This window comes from Pteronotus mesoamericanus, unplaced genomic scaffold, assembly GCF_021234165.1.
Source record: "Pteronotus mesoamericanus isolate MK-2021 breed Mesoamerican mustached bat unplaced genomic scaffold, CSHL_Meso_final scaffold_137, whole genome shotgun sequence".
NCBI lineage: Eukaryota > Metazoa > Chordata > Mammalia > Chiroptera > Mormoopidae > Pteronotus > Pteronotus mesoamericanus.
Genome location: NW_026555306.1, coordinates 6,495,028 through 6,522,875, shown reverse-complemented (window position 1 = coordinate 6,522,875; position 27,848 = coordinate 6,495,028). Strand labels below are relative to the sequence as shown.

General features: G+C 53.6%; 1 protein-coding gene across 2 annotated transcripts; it reads left to right on the top strand.

Moving 5' to 3' along the window:
- The first annotated feature begins 22,871 nt into the window (after positions 1-22,871).
- On the top strand, positions 22,872-27,149 carry KLK15 (kallikrein related peptidase 15). 2 transcript variants are annotated; one of them, XM_054588780.1, is made up of 5 exons: positions 22,872-22,935; positions 25,346-25,502; positions 25,798-26,081; positions 26,205-26,341; positions 26,961-27,149. In XM_054588780.1, the coding sequence occupies exons 1-5, from the start codon at positions 22,896-22,898 to the stop codon at positions 27,111-27,113; spliced, it is 771 nt and encodes a 256-aa protein (XP_054444755.1). In that variant the 5' UTR covers positions 22,872-22,895; the 3' UTR covers positions 27,114-27,149. The 2 variants fall into 2 exon arrangements, with proteins under 2 accessions (XP_054444755.1, XP_054444754.1); XM_054588779.1 differs by having other exon boundaries at positions 22,896-22,935; positions 25,349-25,502.
- The last annotated feature ends 699 nt before the right edge of the window (positions 27,150-27,848 follow it).

The window sequence follows — 27,848 nt, the reverse complement described above, 5'->3', positions numbered from 1 at the left end:
ACCACCCTGGCCAGGTGGCTCAGCTGGTTAGAGCATCATCCCATACACTGAAAGGCTGCAGGTTCGATTCCCAGTCAGGGCACATACCTAGGTTTCAGGTTTGATCCCTGGTCAGGGCATGTGCAAGAAGCAACAAATCAATGCCTCTCTCTCTCTCTCTCTCTCTCTCTCTCTCTCTCTCTCTCTCTCTCTCTCATTCCCTCCCCCTTTGTGGCCAAGGATTGAGGGCCACCACGAGAAGCTGGGAGAGGAAAGGAAAGAGTCTCAGGGGGTGAGAGGGAGCACGGCCCCAGCGACACCTTAGCTGTGGACGTCTGGCCTCATGCACTGTGACGAGATAAATGTCTGCTGTCTTAAGGCACCCAGTTTGCAGGACTTTGTCGCAGAAAAAGGCACCCCAGGAAACTAATGCACAGAAGGTTGCTCTTCTGCGAAGGTCAGACGAGGGCAATTAGAATATTCCAGGACTCTTTCCCTCTAGACACAGAAGTTAAACAGAGGTCTGCTTACAACAGAAGATACGCAAATGTCCAATAAGCACATGAAAGATGCTCAATATGGTTAGTCAGGAGGAAAAAAATGCAACTTAAAACCACACACTCAGTTGCTAAATCCCCAAACTCCAAAAAGCAGCAGAGAAGAACAGCCCGAATTCCCAGACAGGGATGATGAGCGCATACAACGGTATAACCACTATGGGGAAAGTTTTGACAGTTTCTTGTAACACTGAACAGAACCTGCTCTATGCCCAACAATCCCACTTGGAGCTGTTCCTCCAAGAGAAATGAAAGATCGCGTTCACACCCAGACCTTTACACAAATGTCCACGGCAGCTCTATCTGCAGGAGCCCCAGGCATCGGTGGATAAGGGAAAGGATAAACAAACTGTGCTGTATTCATGTAGTGGCTATTCCTCAGCAGTTGAAAGGAACAAATCACTATGCTACTACATGAGAGAGCCTCAGATGAAAGAAAGAAGCCTTATGTGTCCATTTAATAGGACATTCCAGAGCAGACAAAAGTAACCTACGGTGGGAAGAAATTGGAAACCTACTTGCCTCAGGTCAGGGTGGGGATCGACCGGGAACCCCCAGGAGGGAACTTCCTGGGTGGGTGGCGCATGTCTGACATACTGACCAGGGTTTGGGTGGCAGAGAGGTGTACAGTTGTCAGAGCTCGCTTAAAGGGACGGCTGAAGTTTTGGGCATTTCATTGCATGTGAATTTCACCTTAAGAGAAGTCTGAATTATAGTAGGTAGCAAGTATGTTTGAGAGTTTAGGACAAAGTGTTACCAATGTCTGTGGCTTAAAAGGAAATGTGTCAGAGATAAGATGGATGGCCCTGGTCAGTTGGCTCAGTGGGTTGGAGCGCGGCCCCATACACCAAAGTTGCGGGTTTGACCGCAGGCCAGGGTGTGGATGGGAGGCGCCCAATCGCTGCTTCTCTCACACGTTGATCTCTCTTTCCCTCTCTCTCCGCCTCCCTCTCCCATTTCCACTCTCTAAAATTATTAAAAACATATCCTCAGGTGAAAATTAAAAGACTAATTTTTAAAAATAAGATAAAAGGTCAACAGACACAGGATTAAGCAAGGATAGTGCAGTATTAATGGTGGAATCTAAGTAATGGGTATATGGGCGTTTGTTCTGCATTTCTTTTAACTGTACCCGATGTTTGAAGGTGTTTGTGATAAAAGCGCTGGACATCAGACATGTGCCCGGCTGATCTGCAGTGGCTGAGACCCCATCTTCATGGGCACCCGCTCATCCCAAGCTGCTCTCCTCTCTTCCCTGGACATCCATCCATCCATCCATCCGTCCACCCATCCATCCATCCTTCCATCCATTTATTCAACAAATACTCATTGAGCACCTACTAGGAGCCTGGCACTGTCCTACGTTCCCAAACCACAGCATTGAACAAGTCACAGAAAGTCTGTTTTCATGGGCCCGTGTTCTTTTCCTGAAGAAGAGAAGCCAACAAGTGTGAGTACAGGTAAGGCCGGGTAAGTACATGGGGAGGGGGCATCACAGCTTATGAAGGGGACAGAGGGTGCTCGGGAGCCGTTTTCTTTTCCATTGGCTGGAAGGAGAGGCCTCCCTGGGTGGGTAAGTCAGACCACAGCCCAGCCAGGGAGACAGCCTGGGAGGGGGTGGCCGGAAGGGCCTTCCCAGGGGGGAGGCGAGCGCCCCAGCGGGGCCCCTGTGAAGGCTTCTCGGCTCCCGGTTCGGTTTTCCCTGCTCTGCCCCTCATTTCTTCTTCACACAGTAAAGGGGGGAGGAGGGAGGGAGGTTGTGGTTTCAGGGAAGGAAGTGCCTTAGGCTCTGACAATCACAGTGAGGCTGGGGAGGGCTCGCACCGGAGTTTGGGGGGAGGATGGAAACGCTGGGTCACTGCCCACAACTCCAGCCCCTTGCATCCCTCACTGTTCTCATCAAAACACCTCTGCGAACTCTTGCTGGGAGCTTTAAACCTGGCAGCAGTGGGGACGAAGGGAGGACCGGGGGCAGAGGGACAGAGTGGTTGGTGGAGGTGGGCAGGACTGAGTCCCCGGCCCCGCAGGGGCAGCGGGTCTGGGTCGGTGCCTCCTGGGCCCATCCCTCTGGCATATTCTCAGGAGCGCTTTCAAAAAATTTAAATCCGCTAATACCTGCAGAGGGGAGGGCGGGAGCGGGGGCTCCCTGCGAGAAGGAGGGTCGTCGTCGAGGCTAGAATTTGGTCTCTGACCTTGGGGCTGGAGGCGGGTTTTTCAGCGCGCACGTTCACACTCCGACACGCAGGTGCACGCAAGCACACAGCGCTCACACGGGCACCCAGCGACGTGCTCGCGCAGACTCAGAGACGCTCTCGCGCTCCTGCACGTCCTCGCACACTGGCTCACACACACCGTGGCAGAGGCGGCTGGGGGGTGCGTGTACTCCGGACGGGGTGAGGAGTACAGGGGCAGTCAGGAGAAGGGTGGACCGGGCGGGGGCGGGGCGGCGCTAGGACCCTGAGTGTCACCTAAGTTGGGGAGGCAGAGAGGAGGAGCCGCGTTGGGTGGCTAAGAGACGCCTCTGGAGGCCGCGGCTTTGCCCAAAAGTCTGTGCCATCGTCAGCCCACGGGCACTGGAAATATCGAGGGGGGCTCTTTGTACAGTCTGGGATTCTCTCACCACTGCGCTGCACACCTGGAACTAATATTGAAGGGAGACTGTGATTGAAAAAAAGTTTTAAAAAAATGTCTACAGAGAGAGAGCCAGAAAGTGTAAGCTCTAGACATAAGGGCTCAGAGTGAAACCTCTTGAAATGGTTGTAGTGAGAAGTGAGGGGTCGACGAAAAGACCCGAGGGACCGGGACAACCATCCTTCAGATAGGGCAGCGCTCAAGAGCAGGTCGGACCGAGCCTCAACTCCTGTGACCCTGCCCTAGGTTGGGGCGGTGGGGGGCAGAGGGAGCAAAATCTCAGGGGGAATTTGGAGCCTGTGTCTGGATGCCACCAGGCGAGGTGAAGGTAAGAACCTGGCTCCATTTCAAACATCCAGCTCTGTTTCTCATTAAAAATAAACCAGTGTTGTGGCCCTGGCTGGGTAACTCAGTTTGTTAGAGCATCATCCTGATACATCAAGGTTGTAGGTTCGATCCCAAGTCAGGGCGTATGCAAGAACCAACTAGTGAATGCATCAATAGGTGGAATAACAAATCGATCTCTTCTTCTCTTTCCTTTGCTTCCCTTCCCTTCTGTTCTCATCTCTTCTCTCTCTCTCTCTCTCTCTCCGCCTCCCTCCCTCCCTCTCTCTTAAATGCATACATTTTTAAAAATTAAAAAAAATAAACTAACATCGACATTTTTGTGTGCACACTGGAACGAAGCGAAGGAGCGGCATCTATAGACACACAGCTGTCAAAAGCCAGAATGCTGGGTCCTAATGTTAACATCACTATCCGTCAGCTGTCTGTGAAGTAACAAGAATAGCAGCACAGTCTCGTGGGGTTGTTTCAAAGAGAGCGAAATATAATATCTAATGAAATTTTGTAACTTGGACTTGAGTTTCAGAAAAATCGAGTGACCAACCACTCTGCCCAAACACCGGTCCGGGGGAGTAGACAAAGAGTGAAATTGCTCAACTTCACAATTAGACATTTGTGCTGATTTTTTTAATAGCTTTTCAAAACAATGCACCTTAAGAAATTAGCCAGAGAAAGCTTCAGGGCTGGGTCATGTGCCTCCAGTGATAACAATTATGAGAGTCGTCACTGGTTTTCACAGTTAGTCATTGTTTGATGACTTATGCAACTGACTAAATGAGTTTCACAGGCTTTGTAACCAACTCAAGCATCAGGGCGTCTTTTTTAGCCTTTAATCTTTAATGGTGGTCAATAAGCGTATACCATAAAATTTACCATTTTACCCATTTTTGAGGGTACAGTGCAATGGTGTTACATACGCTTACACTGTTGCCCAACCGATCTCCAGAACTTTTTCTTCTTGCAAAATTAAAACATTGTGCTTGTTAAGCATTAGATCCCCATTCCCCTTCCCCCAGCCCCCAGCCTCTGTCATTCTACTCTACTTCCTTGCGGACTTGACTCTTTTTAAATACCACATGGAGGTGGAATCCTACAGTATTTGTCTTTTGCCTTCTTTCCCTTTGCATAATGTCCACAATGTTTATCTGCACGGCAGCATAGGACAGGATCTTCTTCTTTCTTAAGGCTGAATAACAATCCATTACATCGATACGGCACAGTTCATTTCTCCGTTCATCCACTGGTGGGCACTTGGGTTGTTTCCACCTTTTGGCTGTTGCGAATAATGCTGATGTGATCCTGGGTGGGCAAACAATCTCTTCAAGATCCTGCTTTCAATCCTTCTGAATACATACCTGTACGTGGGATCAGGGGGTCTTTAGTTATATAAAAAGAAAATAAGCCATCACTTTTCATTAGTACCAAGTGTGGCTTCTCTGTGTCTCTCTCTCTCTTTTCCCCCTCCCCCTCCCATCCTGGAGTCCGGCTGCCTGGGTTCAAATCCCAGCTCTGCCATTTACCTGCTGCGTGCCTTTGGACAAGTTACCTCACTCCTCCACCCTCAGTTTTCTCACCTGTAAATAGAATCAGTAGCACAGCCTATAACTCCAGGCTTTTGTGAATGATTGTGAATAGACACACAAAGTATTTTTTCATGTTTGCAGAAGGAATAAGCAATCAATACATGTGGCAATCCATCTCAAGAGCATTGTGCTGGGTGAGAAAATGCCTCCTATCAAAAGAGTTGCATACCGTCTGATCCCATTTCTATAACATTCTCAAAGTCAGGACGTAAGGGTTCGGGGAAGGGTGTGGTTGTTATGATTCTTAGGGAATAACACGGGAGAATTTTTTGTGGTGATGCGTGAGATGGAGGGAGAGAGAGAAAGGGAGAGGGAGGGAGAGGAAAAGGGGAGCGGGGAAATTAAAATGAGATCATTAACCTGAATTAATAGCATTGTAACAGTGTCGGTTTTCTAGTTTTAGCAATGCACTGGGGTTGTGAAAGGTGTTATCATGGAGGGAAGCTGGCAGAGCACTGCGTGAGCGCCCTGTACTATTTTGCAACTGCTTGTGAGTCTTGAACGATTTCAAAATAAAACGTTATAGTAAAAGCATGTCTGGTCCATCAAAAGTACCAAAAAAAATCAGTTATCAGCATCCTTGATCTTCCTGCGTGCGTTTTTCATTCGCTCTCACTTGCTCTATCGCCAATTTCTTTTTCTGGCCAAAACGAGAGACACCTTTGCTTGGGTGGGGGATGCCTCTCACTGAGTCCTCCCAGACCGAAAGGCTTCGGCAGTAAACATAGTTATGAATCACCTGTTATTTTCACACCAGCCATTGTTTTATAACATGTGTAATTATCTAAACAGTGTTTCACAAACCTGGAAACTAACCAGGCATTACAGGTCTCTGAGGCTCATAATAGGAAAAAGAATTTAAAAGAACTAAAAACCAAGTGTCCTGAACGCCAGGAGAAACATGGCTTTGCGAGGAGCCCAGTCCGGCAGTTACGGGCAAGGGGAAAACAAGAATGCGTCTCTGCGCTTGCTATTTATGAACAACACAACGCCTGAAGATGATGCAAGAAACATAGTGTAGTTGTCATGTTTTTAAGAAGGGGTCCGGGCAGGATTTAGCACTCTATGCCTTTTTAAAATGTATGTACTTATTTTTGGAGAGAAGGGAAGGGAGGGAGAAAGAGAGGGAGGGGATACATAAATGTGTGGTTGCTTCTCATGTTGTACGATGTGGAAATAACACCCATTCAAAAAACCAACTAGAAATGATATGATGCACGCAGATTCTCATGCAAGTCTTACTGGGTTCACATTTGGCTGCTTCTGCTCTGGCTGGTATGGCTCAGTGGACTGAGCGCTGGCCTGCAAACCAAAGGGTTACCGGTTTGATTCCCGGGCAGGGCACATGCTTGGGTTGCGGACCAGGTCCCCAGGAAGGGGCGCACAAGAGGCAACCACACAGTGATGTTTCTCTCCCTCTCTTCCTTCCTTCCTTCTCCTCTCTCTAAAAATAAATAAATAAAATCTTTTTTTTTTTTAAATGTGGTGAGAGGGTAGATCTCATATTAAGTATTCCTATTACAATTTAAAAAAACAGAATGCCCAGCCCTGCCTCAGTGGCTCACTTGGTTGGAGCGTTGTCCCATGCACCAAAGGGTTGAGGGTTCTGTTCCCAGTCAGCACACATGTCTAGGTTATGGGTCCGATCCCCAGTCAAGGTGCTTATGGGAGGCAACCAATGGCAATTTCTCTTTCACATTGATGTTTCTCTCCCTCTCTTTCTCTCTCTCCCCCCTTGGGTGAGGATTTTTTAAATTAATTAATTAATTAAAATAAAATTGTAACCCGCCCCACCATTCTTTTGACATTTTTTCCTGTAAGTGCAGGCTCTGACGAAGGTATAACTTGTAGATGAACAGCGTGTTTGTATAAGAATCCTAGGGCCCAGTGGATTAAGCACCGGCCTGCAAACCAAAAGGTCACTGGTTTGATTCCTGGCCAGGGCACATGCCTGGGTTACGGGCCAGGTCCCCCACTGGGGATGTGTATGATGCAACTGATCGACATTTCTCTTGCACATCGATGTTTCTCTCTTTCTCCTTCCCTTCCCCTCTCTCTAAAAAATAAATAAATAAAATCTTAAAAGAAAAGAATACTAGGAACAGGCTTCAAAAGATACAGACCCAGCCTTCACACAGACCAGCTCCAGATTTGCTGACCTTCAACCGCAGAGTCAGGAGGATGTGAAGCAAGGATGACTCACTCGGGACTGTCCCTGGCCTCATCCGAATGGACTGCACTCATTTCCACAGAGAACCTCTCAACCCCCTCCCTGATCTCTTTGTTCTGTGCGCCTCTCCCCCGTCAGGAGGCACGAAGCCCCCCTCTTCCCCAGAGATGGGCGGTGAGACGTGCGCCCCCATCTCCCAGGTGGCCGGTGCCTGAAAAGAAGCCACTTTCCTTTACACGGGCACCTGCCTCTTGGGGACTGGCTCCGGCAGCGGCGGGCAGCCGGGCCCACGTTCGGGGGCAGGGTACGGTGTTGCCCTTAACACGGACGTTCTGTCCTTACAGAGGAGCTTGTGTTGCCACGGAGGAGACAGAACAGACAACGAGCGAGTCGTTGAAGATGGGAACCGACTTTGTGGTGGGTAAAGCAAGGCCCACCAGCAAAGAGGCCCTGGGAAGACGTGCTTTTGCTCGGAGACTTTGCAGATGGGATCAGTCAGAGGTCCCGAGATGGGGTGATCATCCTGGGTATTCCGATGGGTCCAATGAAACCACGAGCGTCCTTAGAAGAGAGAGGCGAGGGCGTCAGTGAGACAGAGCAACGAGGGCTGGGGAGTGGAGGCTGGGGCGGCGCAGCTGCTGCGGCGAGGACGGGCTGTGAGAGGGAAGGCAACGGCGTAGCTGCCACACAACTCACCCCTCCCCCGGGGCCCTCAGTCCCCTCGCCGTCGGGCTGGGCCTGCTCGGCCTTGAGCCCACAGGCAGCAGGACAATCGAGTCCAGTCTCATCCCTCTTCTTCTCCTTGGGCCTCAATCTCCACATCTGGACACTGGGGGTCTTGACCAGGAGGCCACAGGGTCCCCCCCAAAAGAGACCTTCCTGGAAGAATAGGAGACACTGATTCTGTGAAGCTGAAGGAATCGAACCCAGAGGACGACAAAGCTGCTGTGGCCGATGATGTCACGCTCCTCACATGGAAAACGCCAGTGTCTCACTCTGACCCCACGCGGCAGGTCAGCAGTCAGCATCGCCAGCACCGCCTCTAAGCGCCTTGCACTGAGTCTGGTTGGGGGACGGTGGGCTTAGGGCTATGGGTGGTCTGCCTTCTCTGAGGGCTTCGCGCCCACCCCGAGGGGCTGACCCAGAGCTCTGCTTCCAGGCAGAAGCTCGGGTGGTGCCTGAGAGGGTCTGCGACACCATCTGTGCCCCGCCCCATCCCGTCCCCCCCCACACACACACCGCCCCAGCAAGTTCTGAGCTTTGTGAGATGAGGGAAGGGGCAGGAAGGCGGTCCAGGGAGGGACAGGGAAGGGAGGGTGGCAGAGACGCACAGGAACACGCCGTGGGAAACAGACACAGGGCGTAGTGACAACGGGAGAGCGGGAGAAACAGCGCCAGGCGCCGGGATACAGAGAAGCAAAGAAAGAGACAGAAAGAAGCAGAGAGAGACACAGGGAGGCAGACACACACACAGAGAAAAACTCCGACAGAGCCACTCAGGGGCAACATGCAAAAAGAAAGAGGAAAGAAACAGATTATACGAAGAGACGCACATAGATTCTGGAAGCCACTGAAACAGAGACATGAGGCAGAAAGAGGCAGAACAACAAACCCAAGAAAACCCGGCTGTTTGGACGCAGGGAACAAACTAGGTGCAGCCAGGGCTCCGTGGAACCTCTAATGGGTGCGTTGCTCTCTTTCTGCTTTTTCTTTCTTCTGTCTTTGTCTCTCAGTCTCCTTTGGTGGCTTCCTGACCTCACATCGAACTGCACGTCTCTGTGTTTTGGAGTCTCTTTCTCTCCAACAACAGGGTCACTCTGGAGACCCCTGGTATGAAACGGGGCTTCAGCAGCAGCTCCCATCTTTTGGAAAAGATTCGTGTGGCCTGCTGAGCGTGCCTGGCACCTACACCAATCTCTGCACGTTCCCTGGCTGCATACAAAAGACCATCCAGCACTGATGCCACGTAAGAGAACCCCCAAATACATGCTGCTGAAGGAATTGAGGAATTTGAGTTCCCAGCCCTGTCTTCCCTCAACCTCCGGAGTCCAGTCTTACCAATAATCTTTTTTGTGCACAGCGCCCCCTAGGGGCACAATATTGACTCAGCCTTACCAGTGGTAGAAAAAGTTAATCTTCCACCGTTTTTCCCCTTTCCTCAAAGGCCAGAAATAAAGTCTAAGAGAAGCACTGATTCTGTTCGAACTGGTCTCCTGGTTTCCATTCCTATTCAAAGGATTCCAGAAAATAGCTTCTTTTCCTTAGGCCTCAGTCTCCACATCTGAGAAATGGGAGTCTTGACCAGGAGGGCCGGAAGGTCCCCCAAAAAAGAGACCTACCTGGGAGAATAGGAGACACTGATTCTGTGGACGTTGCCCAATTTCTGAGAAGTCAAGTGAGCAAACAGCAAATGAGTGAGATTTTCTTGCTTGGTTTATTCAGCTCTAGTTGACCTATTTCAACTTTGTCTTCTTAAATGCATTTGAAGAATCCTTCTTTGAACTCTAGCTGGTGCGGCTTGGTGGATTGAGCACCGACCTGTGAACCAAAGGGTTGCTGGTTCAATTCCCAGTATAGGGTCCATGCCTGGGTTGCAGGCCAGGTCCCCAGCAGGGGGCATGAGAGATGCAATCACACATAAAGTTTCTCTCTCTCTTTCTTCCTCCCTTCCCCTCTCTAAAAATAAATAAAATATTTTTTTTAAGTAAAAAAAAAAAAAGAAAGAATTCTTCACTCAGATCTGCCCCAGGCCCCAGTCCTGTGGCTAAAGGCCGGTGGGAATAAGTTTGGAGAGGGCTGCTCTGGGGAAAAGATATGGAGACCCAGGATCCGAGGGATAGTCCGGAGTTTTCTGAGCCTGGGGATCCTTGAAACTCTCCCCTGTCTTTTACTAAACCAGCAGTGCCCCCAAAAGCAAGTCCCTCCCAGATACTACTTTTCAGGCTGGGAACAGGGTCCCCAGAAGAGGGCAATGATGCCTGATCTCGAGGTCAGAGGTGGATCATGAACAGCCTGGAACCTGTGCTCTCAGCTGAGACGCTCAAGGAAGTTGGGGTGATTCCTGAGCAGGGGAACCCAGGTTTCTGAAAGAAAAAGAGGTGCAAGCCTAGACTCTTGGTACTACCACCAGGCATAAAAATTAGCAAATGCCAACCCTGGCTGGTGTGGCTCAGGGGTTGAGTGCCGGCCTGCAAACCACAGAGTCGCCAGTCTGATTCCCAGTCAGGGCGTGTGCCTGGGTTGCGGGCCAGGTCCCCCAGTAGGGGGCGCGCGAGAGGCAACCACACATTGATGTTTCGCTCCTTCTCTTCCCCCTCTCTAAAAATAAATAAAATCTTTTTTAAAAAAATTAGCAAATACCAGAGAAGGAAAACCAATCTGCCTCAAAGTGAGCAGAATAAACAACAGATTTCGGGCTGTGAGGGTGGCAGACGTTAGAGCCGCGATATTCAAAACATGGAACAGCTTATGCCAAGTGTTTCAAGAAATAAAGATAGTCAAGTGGCTCCTCACTCAAATGCAGCAAGCTGGATTTCTTTGCATCTTGATTTAAATAATCCAAATGAAAAAAAAGACAGAATTGAGGAGATTTGAACAAATTTGACTTCTAGTTAACAAGATGGTTTTGGGAATAAACAGAAAGTTTGACATAAAGAACAAATGTAACCTCTAGAAATTAAGAATATACTTGTGAAATGTTTTTAAATGACATATTAAAAAGTTATAGAGCAAACTGAACAAAGCTGAAGAAAGTCTGCATAAAATGCAAGATATATTAGGCGAAATCAGTCAGAATGCATAGAGACAAAAAATAGGGAAAATAGAAAAAGGATGTTAAAATATTGGGACAACGGAATGAGAAGGTATAGGAAAAATGAACATTGCCCAGAGGGAAAAATAGAGAGAAGGAAAATAAAGCTTAAAAAAAAAAATAAAACAAACTGATGGGGGACTCAGGAGTTGGAAAATTTTAGTTTAAGATCATAGTTAATAGGCCTAGTTGTTAATGCATGTGAAAGGCTATTGTTTCAGGAACTGCAGGTACGCCAGCCCCGCCGCCCCTCCCCCCACCTCGCCCGCCCCCGACTCCAGGAGACCATGGGCGATTGACCTTTATGCTCCACAAGAGACCATGAGCAATCAAAGCGGCATCCGAGCCTTTGTGCTCCAGGGAGAGACAATCGGCCACCCAGGACGCAGATAATGACCAATCAGCGGATGAGAGGATGTCAGGGAATTGCCAGACAGCAGCTTTTATCTGATTAACCTCTTTCCTGAATTCCACATCCCTTACCTACACTTCTGCCCTCTTGTTTAAAAAAAGACTGGCTTGGAAGGAAATGTAAGACAGTCTGTTAGGGTACAAACCCGCTGCCTTCTCAGATCACCCGCCGCCTGAATAAAGCGCCCATGAGGATCCAGTCCCCGTCTCTGTTCTCCGGGTCTGCCAGGTGACAGGCAGCGGGAACGCCGGCTCTTTCGGTTTCAAAACTATTGAGAATGGGAAGGTAGGAAGCCTAAGGCATTCTCTTCATGGTAATAAAAAATACCCTTGCCCAGATACACCACAGAGAAACTCCAGAGAACCTAAAACGAAGAGGAATATTTTTTAAAAATAAGAAAGGATAAGCCGTGAATAAAGAAGAAGCGATGAGAGAGAGCGCAGAACTCTCAACAGCAATAACGGAAGACAGAAGGCAAAAGGAAAAAGTGGGACTGTGTGTTTTGTGCGCTGCAAGAATACAACTGGCAACCTAAAATTATACACTCAGTAAAGGTACCTTGCAAGAGTGCAGCTGAGCCCTGCATGACTGGGGGGCTCGGTTGTTTGGAGCATCGTCCCATATGCCAAAAGGTTGCAGGTTTCAACACTGCTCTACCCCGTCGGGGAGCAGGAGGCACCGATCCGTGTTTCTTTCTCACATCAATATTTCTCTCTCTCTCTCTCCTTCTCTCTTCCTCTTTCCTCCCTCTCTAAAAATCAAAAAATAACATTTTTGGGTGAGAATTTAAAAAGAGAGAGAACTAAAATCCTAGGAAACGACAGCTTGCAAGCCAGAAGGAGGGTGATCAATGTCGTCTCAGGTCCTTGATTGCTTTAGGACTCAAGCAATCAGTGGGCACTAAAATACTTTCATCTGAGAGTTTGCTAAGATAAACATGCATGATGAAATATCAAAGGGGATCACAAAAGAATAGAACAAGGGTATATGAATTCCAAACAAGGAGAGAGGGGAAAATGAAATAGGTGGGGGGGAGACACAAGTCAAATAATCCAAAATGATAAGAAGCATAAAAAAGGAAGAACAAACAGTAATTGAAAAGCATGATAGTATAGTACCAAGCATATCCATAATCATATTAAATGCAAATGCTGCCTCAACTCTGATCAGAATTTAAAAGGCTGTTATATGCTCTTTATAAGAGATGCACCAAAAGCTCATGAAAACCTTGAAAGCAAAAGGCAAAGAAAAGGTTTCCCACAAAATATTACCCCTAAGAAAGGCAGTCTCCCTTTATCAGCATCAGTCAAATAGGTAGGACTACGAAAACCATTATTAGCATGGGGCATTACAAAGTAATAAAAAAAATTATAACACATTCTAAACTTAAATATTCCTAGTAAAACACTTCATAATATTTAATATAGAAATGGATAGGATGGCCCAGAGGGTCACTCAGCTGATTGGAGCGCTGTCCTGTACCCCAAAAAGCTGCAGGTTCCGTCCTCGCTCAGGGTGCACGCGTAGGCTGCACGCGTAGGCTGCGGGATGGATCTCCAGTGCCAGAAGCGACCGGTGGATGTTTCTCTCTCATATCAATGTTTCTCCCCCTCCCCGCAACAAACGTATTCTCTGGTGAGGATCTGAAAAACGGTCAGTAGGACTACAGGGAGCAATGAACCAAACAGCCCACGAAAGTTTGCCCCATGAGATTTCAACAATTGTCATAAAAAAATGTGGCATTGAGACAGGATGATAGGAAGAAACTAGAAAACTTCCTGGGCGAGTGGGGAGGGGAAACAGAGACAAGGAAATGAAAAAAGGCCAAACAGTTTGAGCAACTCACAGCCAGTGGGTGAATTGCAAGACCTTATCTCCCCTGACCAAGGACACTGGAGAGCCAATGGCTTATACCTCCCTTTCCCGCCAACAGAACACAGAACTTCGGGGTCATAAACCACAGGTGTCGGGGGGGAGAGCAAAGCTAGGGCAAAGGAGAGAGAACAGCAGAACAAAGGGAAGGAGCTTGGGAAGAAGCCGGTGACTCCCTTTCTGCTCCCCCTCCCTCACTCCCTACAGAAACAGCGGGTCTGCACTTCCCCTGGGAACTCCCCCTCCCAAATTTCTCCCGAAAGCTCAAGGGAAGGTGGACGTTAAGGTCTTTACCCGCCACCGTCGCAGGCAGCTGGCCTCTGATATTAATGGAAGCGCAATTACAATCCATTCCCTGTCTGCGCTTTTTGGCTGCGCGGTGACTGGCAGCGCCAGCCCCGGGCTGGGTTGCCCTCCGGCTTCAGCATCACACAGACTACGTTCTCCAACCCCGACTGCAAGGCAATCGAAACTCAGCAGCACGTCGACAGGATACCCGCACACGCAGAAGTTAAAAACCCAGCCACTCCACTCGTCTAAATCCTGCACAATGAAAATGAAGTCATAGCGGTGCCGGTGGGGGGGGGGGGTGGTCAGGGCGGAGAAAAGGGTGAAGATTTCACAATGGAAATTTAAAAATCCTTAGACGTGAATGATAAATAAAAATATTACTTATCAGAATGGTGGGGGGAGAGCAACAGATCTACAGTGTGAAATGATTACAGTTGAAAAGAAGACTGGCTGAACAGAAGCAAACCAAGTCATTAAATTAAAAAAATAACAGAGTAACCCCCCCCCCAAAATAGATCTTCCTCCAAGAATCAAAAGAGCAAGAAAGCCGTGTTCGCTGAAGCAGAGGGCAGCCTGAGGCTCAGGGTCAGAAGTCACTGTCCAAAGGCCTGTCCCCACCCCGTGCTCTGGGCGCCCCGTCGGGGTCTGAGGAGGTGGGTCCCAGGCCCTGCTGAGTCTTCTCAGGTCCTCCCCCTACAACCCTGAGGGGGTTCCCCGCCCCGCCGAGTCCCCCCACCCGTTCCAGACACCCTCGGTCTGCCAGGAAAAGGGGGTGGCGGTTCCCTCCTTTGGAGAATGCCCCAGGCTCGTCTCTGGAAGTGGCTTTTAGCACGCAAAGCCTATCAAACTACTCCGGAGGGCGATAGATAATGAACGGAAGAAAAACAGAGGTTTGTCTTAAATCGAGGTCTGTCAGACAACCTGGCGCCAGATGCTCATTCAGGCACAGGTGTCGGGGCTCAGGAATTATCTCCTGACGCTTAAGTAAAACATCTGGTTTTTCCTTCGCAGGGCAGTGCGGAGTCGAGTCAGTCATTACGCTGCATTCTTTCACGGGGCTCGATACAGCAAGTGGTCCCCAGCACAACCCCTCTCCGGTTTGGGACCTATAACTAGACAGGCTCCAGGCCCACGAGGTTCTGAAAGTGAGGTACAAAGTGTGACCGATGAGTATGGATAGGACAGACCCAAGGAATTACATAATATTCCCACTTCATACCGACAGAAATGTGGGGGAGATAGGTGTGCGGATAGATATTAATGCTGTAAATGGTAGAAGGAACATCAGGTTGGATCAGACCCAGTGTGTCGGTTAGGGTTCACGCAGCAGATTCTGGGTTTAACCTTGCAGGCTAAGAAGTTTGAAGGTCTCCAGCAGCGTGTTTGTCTGGTTGGCGGAAATACAGACCCAAAGGCCGTCTCCGCGCTGAGTGAGGTTGCAGCACCAGAACTTTCTTCGTAAACCGAGAAGGAAGGGAACTAAAGGCTTAAGGAGAAGGAATGTTACAGTGGGTTTATTATGTAAGACTTGCTCACCTCCCCCGGCAAGAACTGGTATTGTAATGGGGCACAGCCAGAGCCCCCCCAAAAGGTATTTGTAACAGGGTCCAGAACTTGGGGTATCCAAGAAAAATATGAGATATTCTCCCCACCCCACGACAGGCCGCCATGGAGGATGGGAGATCTGGAGCAGGGCCATTGAGAGTCACTTTGTGTATCAGTAACAGGCCAGCTTCACACCTGAACTGGAGCAGGGCCATTGAGAGTCACTTTGCATGTCAATAACAGGATAGCTTCAGACCTCATATGCAAAGACAGTTATTTTGCATCTCAACAAGGCTAACCAGGGAGGCCTGAAAAACTTGTAACATGGAATGGAACTGGGAGAGGGGAGGCAGGGCCTGCAGGAGAGACAAAGGGACCCAGACTCTGGGGAATAATGGGAAGGCCACACAGGAAGGGGAGAAAGGACTCTTGTTAGTGGGCAATGAGATGGCGCAACATGGTTTTGATTAAGAGGTGGAGGTCGCGGCGACACAGCGGATGGTGTTGGGAACGGCGAGAGGCCTGCCTATCCAAGCCCCAGATTTCTGGTCCCTTTTTTCTTCTGAAGGACGGTGCCCCTGAGCAGCCTAACGGGGCAAAGTGGGGAGGGCAGGCCTGTGTGTGTCGGTGGGTGTTTTAAATAGTAGGTGTCTAAAGGGATTTTGAGATTTAAGAGCGACATTTAGCCACTCATCAAACCTGTATAACTTTTAAATAAGTCGTTGCTTTCCTTTTCCCCAAACTCTGCCACTGAGAGCCATAATTTCCAGGGCGGCAGGCAAAGGACCTGCAACCGAGGGACCCCCGGGAAGGGGGGCGGGGTAGTTTCGGTAACAGCATCTGCGCGACCCCCGCCACGGGCCCGTTATTCGGTAACAGTTTGGCACGAGGATACGACAAATAAATCCTGCAAGGGGAGCTCCAGCATCCTGCAAAGGCCTGCGATCGCCCTTCCCTGAAGGCCGGAAAAGTACAGTGGGTGGCGCATGCCCCGCCATGGCGCAGGGGCCCGCCGAGAGCAAGGTGGTGGCGGTGGCCTCGGAGCGGAACCGGGGCCGGAGGAAGGGAGGTCGCGTGATCGCTTCCGAGAAGGTGCGCCTTATGCCGCAATGAATGCGCAAGAAGGCCGTGGGGGCGGGGATCCGGAAGAAGGCTGAACGAGGTGCGGGGACCAGAGCCTGGCGCCGCTGAACGCCCCCGCCAGGAAGAAGCAGGCAGCCTCTTCCTCCTCCACCAAGACGCCTTCGGAAGGACGCGGCCCCTCCCCCATGCTCGGGCCTCTGCCGGTGACTCCGTGGGCAGCGCTGTGGACAGAAGGCGCCCCGGCGCCTTGGGTTGCGACTCCAGCTTTGGGCGGGGGGCGGCCTGGCCCGTGAGCCGGTGACCAGCACGTCTGCAGTGTGTGGGTCCGTTTCCCAGGAAGCCAGGAACATGGCAATGGCCCTGAGGACATGTTCGCCAATGGGCTGCGCCCCCCGCTCCCGCTTCAAATCCTGTGTCCACCGGTTTAACCCGGAGCAATAAGCCTGGCCGTGTCGTTCCTCCCGCAGTCCATGCTCCTGGGAGCGGGCCGGTGCTGGGACCGTGAGCCAGGTGAGCTGACCCGGTCAACGCAGCAATTTCTGCAGCCCAGCCACGGGCTCAGGGAAGGTGACTGGGCTTCTGCAGGTCCGTCCGGGGAGCTGGTGGAGAGCCTTTACCTCCCTCCAACCCCAGGGGACTCCTGCCAACCCCCTAACTCACCTGCACGCCCTCCCCAGCCACACCCGGCTCAGCCCCTCTGCCCCAGCCCTGGGGAGCCATTTTTCCATCTGCAGGATGGATGTTGGCACCGTCGGCCAAGGGCCGTGTGCTGAGCGGGCCCAGTGCCATTTCAGCCAGGACGTACTTAGGACCTGCTGGAAGCCACCTTGATCTATAAAAAAGTCATAGCGTCTATTATGCTTATGGCCCTGCCATTGTCCTAGTGCTTTCGGCACATCACTCCCTCCCAGGCTGGGTCGTGCTGTGAACACTCTCGAGCCAGTACTCGAACCCCCCATGGGCTGAGTCCCAGTGGGCGCCCTCAGCTGACCATCTGCTGCCTCGCTTCCCACACCAAGCTTCTCAGCTCTTCCATCCTGGGCGCTCATTTCCCCAAATCTTCGCCTGAGGCTGCTGGACTGGAGATGCCTGTGGGGTCAGCTGGGCGCCCGGGGTTGGTGACTGCCCTTCCCTCCCTTTACTGGGGGTGAGGGACGGGTCCCCTGCACAGCGACCAGGCTGGGCCCAGGGAAACGCCACCAAATTCGGGCTCTGCTGTGACAACTCTGTTTCCTGAGATGTAGACCAGGGTTTGTATGTGTGTGAAATTGCTCTCCCTGCGTGTGTGTGTGTGTTTAAAACTCAGCTATACCATTGACATTTAAAGGAACACAATTCAGTGGCATTTAGTCCATTCACAATATCTGTGCTATTGTGAATGGACTAAAAGAAAACTACCTGAAACTTCGACCCCCCGGAAGGTGACCCGTCCCCCATAGCTGTCACGTCCCCTTCTCCCTCTACACAGTCCTGGGCAACCACCGATCTGCTTTTTGTCTCTCTAGGAGTCCTGTGGCAATTTCCCCGGTTCTGGGGTGCAGCACCGGAAAGGGCGTCCGGAGCGACCGGCGGGGCGCCCGCGCTGGCTCCCCGGCTCACGGTGGTGGCTCTTGCGGGTGAGGAAGGCCACGTGTCAACGCTGGAACTGTCTCCAGCGAGGAGAGCAGTGAAACCAAAGCAATCCTGCCTTCCCGGGTGGATTGCAAAACTTTCCTGCCGCCTTCAAGGCGCTGAAGGATGTAAGGATGTAGGGATGGAGATTCCCACCACGTCCCCCATTCAACTCAGCACCCCCCCCCAAAAAATACAGATGGATCTCGGAAAAGTTCCAAGATGTTCCAAGTTCTCAAATGCTTTTTTTAGAATTATTTTTATTTATTTATTTTCAGAGAGAGGGAAAGGGAGGGAGAAAGAGAGGGAAAGAAATATCAGTGTGTGGTTGCCTTTCACGTACCCTCTACTGGGGACCTGGCCCACAACCCAGGCCTGTGCCCTGACTGGGAATCAAACTGGTGGCCCCCTGGTTCTCAGGCTGGTGCTCAATCCACTGGACCACACCAGCCAGGACTCACAGTCTCCAGCTTTAATAAACATCCCATCTGAGCGTGCTTTGCTGCAGCCAATACATTCTTGCTGCTTTACTGTGCTTCCTCTCTTGACCAGAAATCTTGCCTTCAAGAAAACGGGAACCGAGGTCTCGCCGGTAACTCTTCCAATCAACAAACTCCCCTCCCAGCAAATGGAGTGCAGCTACGAACCCATGTGCATGTAATTCGAGCTGATGTAGCTCTAGGGTCTCCTGTTGATTCTGTCCTTCGGGAGAGCCTGACTGACACAGCTCGGTTTGAAGGTGTGAGGGTCTGTCCTTGGCGTGCACTTCCAGCTTCTGGTCAGCGCTGCCTGCAGAGCATCGGCTGCATGCGGTGTCCGCTGTCCCGGAGCCCCCGCCTCCTGGAGGCTGTGCAGCCTGCCCCACACGGACGCCAGGGGGAGCCTGTGAGCGCACGAGGCCAATGCTATCCTGCTCGTGCTGGGTACTGCCCCCAGACAGCTCTGCCCTGGCCTCAGTGCCCAGCACACAGCATGGCATCTTTGCTCTTTTGGGACTCGGTTCAGACAAACAAGATGTTGGCAGAGGTGGCCTGGACACCAGCCTAGGCTGGAAACCGGGCAGGAGGGAGGTTCCTCACCTCTCCTTTCTCTGACCTCTGACCAGGAGTCTAGGCCCCCAGTTCCCTCCAGAGAGGAAGCTTGTCTCCGGATAAGACTTGTTGTTTTTTCTTTTTTATCTTCACCCAAGGGCATGTTTATCGATTTTAGAAAGAGGAGAAGGGAGGAGGGGAGAGGGGGAGAGAAACATCGATTGGTTGCCTCCTGCGCACCCTCTGATCACCAGGGAAGGGACCTGCAACCCAGGCACGTGCCCTGACCCGGAATCAAATCCGCGACCTTTCGGTTTACAGGATGATGCTCCAACCAACTGAGCCGCACCAGCCGGGGCAAGATAAAGCTTGTTCTGGCAGGGGGAATCGAAAGAACTCAAAATGTCAGGCTGAGGGTGGGGGCCCGTCCAGGGGCAGTGAGGAGGGAGCAGGAAGGCCTGTGGACAGGGAGGGGGGTCAGCTCAGAGAGCAGACAGCCCTCCGGGGCTACCTGGTGATGGGTGGAAGGTCCAGACTAGAAGGCGGGGGACCAGAGAGGAGGCTGGGGTGAGCACCCGGGAGCATAGGAGGCTGCCTGAGCTGCAGCCAGACCCAGGGGCCAGAGAAGAGAGAGGCAGAGAGAAGCAGGGGCAGGAGGGACCGGAGCTGGGGATTTTTGAGCTGCAGGGATAAGGGAAGGACAGGGCGGGCCCGAGTAAGAGTGGCCACATGACTGGGTGGTCGGCAGGACTGTCCCTAAGATGTCTGGGGAAAGAGAAATGAGTTAGGATGCAGTGAGGGAGAGGGGCCTCCCCGGAGCAGGAGGCTGTCCTAGGCAGGAGTTCAAGGTCAAAGGGAGGAGGCCTGTGTGGTTGGTGGTTGAACCACAGAAGCTGACAAAAGACTCTCGAGAGGAGGAGGAGGAGCAGGGCAGAGAGCGGGACTCGGGCTGCGGTCAAGGTGAAGGACATAGGGGAGATGCCCAGGAGGACACTGGTCACCCAGGACACTGACTGCCAGAGAGGGAGGGAGGAGGGGCGTGGACGTCACGGCGGGAGTGGGGATGAGGAGGCGCGGGGGGCGGGGCGGGGCGCCCTTCCAGTGAGCTGGCCATCAGACTCTGTCCAGGTGTGAGGTGCTATTATCCTCCCATATTATCTGTGGGGGTATCAAGGGCCCCCTAGACATCGGCCACTGGTCTCCTAAACAGTCAGCGCCATCTTGCAGCCCCTCCCCATAAAGGTAATGGCTTTCCACACACAAGGTGGGACTGTGCCTCTAACAGGTCCCACCCTTTGCTGGGTGATCTGAGGTCAGTCCCTCCTGCTCTCTGTGCCTCCTCATTAGTTAAACAAGCCAGGAGAGACTCTAGACAATTGCTCGGGGCCCTCGGGGTTCTGAGGCTCTGTGAGACAACGTCAAATTCCCAAAGCCTTGGGTCATCTTCAGGATGACCTCCATCCTCCAGAAAGCCTCAAAACCCAGAATCCAGACTGCAGAATCTAGAATAAAGACTCCAGTCTCCCAGTCGCTCAAGTCATACTCTGGAGCTCTGGAGTCAAGATTCCAGAGTCTAGGAATCATGGCAGCCAGGCACATGTCCGGCCTCTTGAATGTACCAGGCGGATTTGAAGTTCCAGACTTCATATTCCAAAGGCAACCCATGAAACCTCAGAATCTAGGCCCAAACTCTAGGCTCCAGGCTCCAAAACTCAAAATCCAAAATCTACCATTCGCATACTCTAGGATCCACACTTGCAAACTAGCAGCAAGTGTGAAGGTTTCTAACTTGACGTTTTTGATTGCAAATGCCGGAGTCCAGACTGCTAGTTTGGATGCTCAGGTCAAAGGCTCAGGATCTAGACTCTAAGTCTGAGAATCGTCACTCAAAGACCAGACTCCAGATTCCACACCCAAACTCCAGAACACAGACTACTCCAATATTCTTCAAACTCTAGATTTCAGGTCATGAACCCCCAACTCTAGACCCGCAAATTGAGAATCCAGCACCGGAGAACCAGAATCAAAGGTCCAGAACCAGGGACCTGGACCCAGCACCCAGCACCAGAGATCCAGATTCCGAATGCAAGACCCAGAACCCAGAGCTGAGAGGTCTAGCCTTCAAGGTCCAGCATCGGGAATCTGGATCCAAAATCCAGGTCCCAGACTTGGAGCTCCAGATTCAGAATCCAGCATCAGAGGTCAAAGGTCCAGAATCCGGAACTGAGGGCTCCGAATCCAGAATCAGAGACCCAGCATCGGGACTCCAGATCCAGGCCCAGAATTCAAGGTCCGGCACCCTACTCCCGGCACAAGGAGTACGGCGCTGGAATCCGGCTTCTGCACTGCAGACCCCCGTTCCAGGTTCCAGGCTCCGGAACCCTGGCTCTCTATTTTGGTCTCCCATTTTCGGCCCTTGCCCTACCGCTTCCTCCTCCTTGAGAAACTGCCAGGGAATTCCTCCTTGTAGACTCAGACAAAAGTTTCAGCCTCATAAATGTTTATTAGGTCTCATCCCCACCCCACCAACCACCCGGGCGTCCAGCCTGTAAAGCCGACTGACGGCCGCCTCCCACCCCACCTTACTCAGCCTCCCCGGACCCGGGTGGGGCTGGAAGCTTATAAATTCGGGCATTCGGCTGCTGCTCCCCTTCTCCTGGCATCCAAGCTGCCCCAGATGCTGCTGGAGGAATCTGGAGGGGGTGAGACCTTTGGGCCCGGAGTGGGGGAAGGGGGTAAAGGGAGACATGGTCTGCCCTGAGTGTGAAGGGCATTGGGGTAGGTCCGTATGTCCTTTACCGGACCTTCACGTTGAACCCCAACCAAGAGAGGTGCAAGGAGGAGGTGCAGGGCGTGGGATATAGAGTGACTCAGGAGGATGTCCCTGAAAGCGCTTGCGCCCAAAGCAAGAATAGTGTCAGGAGCCAAGGCGGGGAGGAGAGCAGGTCAGCTCAGGTCAGCTCAGCACAACTCACCAGGCGTGTCGATGCGCCAGGCCTCAGGCTGGGCAGCGCAGGGGACACAGGGGGGACCCAGCCTGAGCATTCTTGGGGGCCTGCGCTGTGATGGAGGCAGACAGGCACGGGGTGGGGGGGGACCCGGAAGAGACTCCTGCGAGGAAGCGAGGCCTCCCGGAAGAAGGGGGAGCTGAGCCTCAGAGGGAAGAAGGGGTCTGGAGGATGAATCTGGAAGGTTGCAGGCAGCCCCAGAGGTCCCCTTGGGGGGTTCTCTGTCTTAAAGGAGAGACACACCCCCCACCCCGTGGGAGAAGGTCAGAAAAGGCCGCGAGGAGGCAGCAGACCTTGAAGGGAATGGTACCAGGGAGGGGGAACAGCCCGCGCAAAGGCGGGGAGGCATGAAACTCCAGGGAGGAAAATGGGAGAGTCGGCTGTGTCATGACAGACCCAGCCCGAGAGGCTGGGAGCTGGAGAAGCCACTCTTGTCCTCATAAACGTGGCTGGGGGGCTGGGACTTTATCCTGGGGGCGCTGGGAGTCAGGAGGACTGTGAGCAGGAGTGGGGCGTGGTCAACTCCAGGTGTGGAAAGACCCCCTGAGGCCGTGTAGGCTGGGACCTTCCGTGAAGGGACAGACTGGGGGACGGGGGCGGGGCAGAGGACCCGAGAGGCCCAACAGGAGACTGGGAACGGGTCTGGGGGGGATTGTGTACCGAGCCAGGGCCTTGGAGGCAGAGAGATCCAGGCGCAGGGGCCATGCTGCTGGGGTCTGATAGGTTGTTGGGGCACCGAGGGGTCGAAGGGCAGACCCTTTGGAGATGGGAAGCCTGGGAGGAAGAGCAGGCTGGGGCTGGGGGTGGGGAGCGAGGTTGCCAAGGAGAAGTTTCTTACGCAGCAGGTGGGCTACCTTCCTGTGGGGGTCGTGGCCGGGCTCCAAGTCGGGGCAGGGGGTTCCAGCGCACCCCAGTTTACTCTCTCCCCTCCCCAGACTTCAGCAGAGCCCTGGCCCCTCCTCCACAATGTGGCTTCTCATCTTCACTTTCCTGCTGACGTCGGCAGGTGAGGCGGGCCCAGGTCAGGTCAGGGTCTGTGGGAGCGGGGTGCCCCCTCAGCCGCGCCCACCCCGGGCGTACCCCGCTGCTGCGGGGTCCCCGTGCCATGCGGGGCCTCTCACGGGGGGCGCACAGACCTGGGTTTGAGTGCCAGGGCTGCCCCTGCCTCGCTGGGAGACTGGGAGGAATGACTTTACCTCTCTAGGCCCTGCCAGTGTCTAGTCACTGGACATCCCTGTGACAGGTTCCCCACTGGCCCAGGGCCTGGCCCAGGGCAGTGCCCTGGAAGGGTGGCCAGCTTTGCTGAGCGCCCAGTACCTGCCAGGCTCAGTTCGTCTGATCCAGCGAACGTCTCTGCAGTGGGGAGCGGGCTGGGGCTTGGAGAGGGGCAGCCACTAGGCCAAGGTGACCCTAGGTGGCCGGAGAACTCCAGACCACGTTCATCCACCACCTGTGGAGAAATTAATTGTAACCTGATGCCTCTACCCTGGAGGAGTGGAGGGTGGACTTTCATTACCTTCCACTTAGACACGACCCTCTCTCGCCCCTGGGGGCCCCTCCAGCCATCCCCCGCCCCCTTGGCCAGCGTCCCCCTGCACTCGGTCCTCGCTTTCTCCCCCCCCCCCCCCCCCGCCCCCGTCTCCTGCCCGCCTGCGGCACCCAGCTGGGGCCTCCGCCCTCCTCCAGCTCGGACTGGCCAGTTGCAGCCTTGGCACCCAACTGTTCAGCCCGAACCTTCTGCCCTTCTCTGAAGGACGACCTCACCCTTGTTAAGCCCCTTGTCCACCTCATCCCAGTTCCCTCCGCCTTGCCAGGGCCCTTGGCCCAGCTCCCAGCCCTAGCGGGCAGAGTGTGGGCATTTGGTCTTGACTGTGCAAATCCTGCCCGCGTGTGGATATAACCGTGTGCCTGGCCGTGACCTTGAGGAGACATATCAACGTTGCCCAGTGAAGGGAGGCATGGTCCTGTGATCTTGAAACGTCCCTGTTCATGTCTTTGTGCGTGGTGCCGTTTGTGGGTCCCTGCTCCCATGTGTGATCCAGGGACCCACATGCGAACCCCGATGAGTGAGTGACCTTGAACACCAAGCCACTGACTTGGGGGCTGATCTGGTGATGGATAAATATGTCCTGTCCTGGCAGCCTGTGTCTCCACCTCTACGTCCTTGGCCTTGAATGCCCAGACCAGTGTCCAGAGGTTGCCCTGAGGGCTGATCTAGCTGGTCCACCTCTGAGTGTTGGCCCTTCAAATCTCCATAAAGTGGCTTGGGGATGAGTCAGTTTTGACCTTGACTATCTTTATCTGGGTCCAGTCATACATCTGATGTGCATTGTATCCACAACCTGAACATCCATGCGTCATGCCTGCATTAATAAACCTACGAGTCCTTTGTTTAAAATAACGAATATTTATTAAGCAGTCACAATGTGTCAGGCATCTCGCACACACACTCCTGCGTCATCATTATAACAAGCCCATCTTACGGATGAGGAAACAGGCACGGAGAGGTCAGATAATCTGCTCACAGTCCCACGGATGATACGTGCAGACCTGGGGGCAGGGATTACTCTGTCACCCCAAATTTAACCTCGATACTGTAGACCCGTGTCTGCCTCTTCACATGCACCTTTATTAAAGACCCCGCCTTGCACCTCCGGACCCCAAGGGCAAGTGTGAGCACCTGTGACCTAGTGCGTACAGACCCGCCCTACGGACGTAAGTTTAGGTCTGAGCTTCTACATGCGAAGCTGTGTCTGTGGACGTGCGTGCGTGCACGCGGGTGCCCCTGTCTTGACTGCCCCTATTCCCGCACACCGACGACCCCCCCTCACCCCGATGCCATGATGCTTGATCCTTGAAGCTGCAACCCACGGATGCACAAGTGAGTTCTGCGTCAAGTGCTGTCCCCACCAGTTCCTACGTCTGGAAGACCAGTTGTGCCTGTTTGCGCGCCCATGACCTTGTGTGGTCATGTCTGTGTCCCTGTATGTAGGACACACTACATTTGGCTGAGATATCTAGACTCTGGAGCCAAGACTGTGTGTCATACATAGTGAGTGGCCACATCCATTTGATGTCTGTGACAGCTCAGTGACCTTGAATAGCTGGACGGGGTCCATCGTCCTTGTCTCCACTCCCAGCCACAGAGGACGGCTCGCCCTCTGGCCCCTTCCCTGTCCTCTCTCTCCCCCCGCCCCCAGCCCCGTGGTAAGCTGGTGGGGGCCAGGCACAGGGACGCCGTTTGGAAGAAAATAAGCAGAAGTTGTAAAAGTTAGAGAGAAGGCAGTGCTTAAAAAAGCAACAGCAGGGCCACCTTAGGAAGCTGCAGGGAGGCACAGGTGAAATATACACCGTGAGGGCAGGACGCAAGGGAAAGGACTTTGTCCTCAGAGATGCTCCTCTGTCTCCTCTCCCAGCAGCCCAGGAAGGCAGCAGCAAGTTCCTGGGAGACGAGGAGTGCAGGCCCCACTCCCAGCCCTGGCAAGTGGCCCTCTTCGAGCGCGGCCGTTTTAACTGCGGCGCGTCCCTCATCTCCCCGTATTGGGTCCTGTCTGCGGCCCACTGCCACACGAGGTATGAAGGGTATGAAGGCGGGGCTCAAGGGCCTCAGGGGGCCGGGCAGGAAGTGCCGAGGGATCTGGGGCTCTAGGACTCGGGAAGGAAAGGCTGGAGCCGGAGGACTGAGTCCCAGGTGTGCGCGGGACTACGGACACTTCGGCCCCCGGGGGGCGACGGCTGAACTCTTGGCGTTGGGGCTTTGCGCGGAGGGTAATGGGATATGCAGACTCCCATAGGGTTGAGGAGCCCCCAGCTGTCTGCTCTTTTGATTTTTCTGTCTCCTCCGCTCGCCGCTTTTGGCGCCACGCAGCAACATGATGGCGCGCCTGGGCGAGCACAACCTGCGCAAGCGCGACGGGCCGGAGCAGCTGCGGGCTGTGTCTCGCCTCATCCCACACCCGCGCTACGAAGCGCGCTCCCATCTCCACGACCTGATGCTGGTGCGTCTAAGGCGGCCCGCGCGCCTCTCCCCGCAAGTGCGCCCCGTGCCGCTGCCCTCGCGTTGCCCCCAGCCTGGCGAGTCCTGCGTGGTGTCGGGCTGGGGCCTGGTGTCTGACACGGAGCCTGAGACCACAGGAAGCCGGGAGTCACAAGGTGCGTGAAATAATGGAGCCGAATGTCAGGCCTTTAGGGACCCTACCGTCCGGGGCTCTTGGGCAGCGCGAACGAGGGCCTGGAAATGCCTGCGTTTACTCCAAGCTCCCTTGTCCTTCCCAGTCAATCTCCCGGACACGTTGCACTGCGCCAACATCAGCGTCATCCCGGCCGAGTCCTGTAGCAAGGACTACGCGAGCCACCTGATGAGCACCATGGTGTGTGCAGGTGTGGAAGGCGGAGGCACCAACTCCTGTGAGGTCAGCGCCAAGGCAGGGGCGGGGGGGGGGGGGGGGCGCAGCGCCGTGCCCTGGGGAGACTGGAAGGGGGCAGGTGTGGGAGTTGAGACAGGCCGGGTTTTGCTTGCTTTGGGCCAGGCCAGAGGAGGGCCTGGGGCTAGGTCTGCGGAGGGAGCAGGAAGGGCAGTTAGAACCCGGGTGAGCGTGGGCTTGGCGGCCCAGGTGGGGGAGGGACACGGCGGGCGGCTTGGGCCGGCACAGGCTGGCGCTAAGAATGGGCGCGGGCTGGTTTTGACTGCAGATGGGCACTATGTCAGGGTCGAACCGGGGACTGGGTAGACTGTAGTCTGGGAGGCCAAAGACACGACAGCAGGGTCGGGGTGGTCGCGTGGGAAGTGAGGGTGGGTGCGGGCGGGTTTGGCTCTGAACCAGGAAGGCGGCGGGCGGCTGGGCTGGGTGGGCCGGTGCGTTGCGCTGAGCTGCGCCGGCCGGGTTAGGTTGATGTGGGTTGCCCCGGGGGTGAACGGCGCTGAGACGGAGCGGGGCCGGATTTTGATTGAGACCGCGAACGACGATGAGGATGGGGACGGGGACACTGGAGCCGGAGGTTCTCCCTCAAGTTTCCCCTTCTTCCCCGCAGGGCGACTCTGGGGGACCCCTGGTCTGCGGAGGCGTCCTACAGGGCATTGTGTCCTGGGGTGATGTCCCTTGTGACAGTACTACCAAGCCTGGTGTCTACACCAAAGTGTGCAGCTACTTGGAGTGGATCAGGGACACCATGAAGAGGAACTGATGGCTTTGGCCCACCCCCACCCACCACCCTCCCTACCCTTCCCCACAGTCCTCTCTCCCACGCTGAGCGGAAACTCCCACAGCGGCTCCATCCCGACCTGGGGCAGAGTCCAGCCATCCCCCGAGACCCCCATTTGTCCAAGGCCCCATTGTCAGCCAAGGACTTGTCCCGCCTGAGGTGCCAGCTGGTGCTGAAGGTCACCTGTTTAACACCAAGATAACAGCATGGATGCGAGTTTCTCTATATAAGTTTCTGTGATTTCTTCCGAGGAGGAACGGAAGTGGGGAGCAGCAACGGGGCGGGGAACCCCGATCCAAGGTGCTGGGTCCCTCTTTGCCCGCTGCCCCGCCCCCGCAGGGAGGAGAAAAGGCTGGAGGCGGGCCTCTGTTCACTCACCCCGGGCATCGTCTGTCCGTGTGCTCCCGGGCAAAAGGCTCAACCTCACCCAGCCTCAGTTTCCCCTTCTGTGAAACAGGGATCCTCATGTTGCTCACCTCAGAGGGTCGTAAGGATTAAACGAGGAAATTCGTATAAACCAATTCAAATAGGACCTGGCACTGGGAAAATACTTGAGATCTCTGAACCCAAGCCAAAGGACCCAGTGCACACCCGGTCTAGAATGACTTCATTTTCTTCCAGGTTTAGTTTGGGGTTGGTTCCCAACCTACAGCAGAGACGGGGACCCCATGAGCTGCTGTGATTTTACTAAAGACCCCAGGGGACATGTCGGAGGCC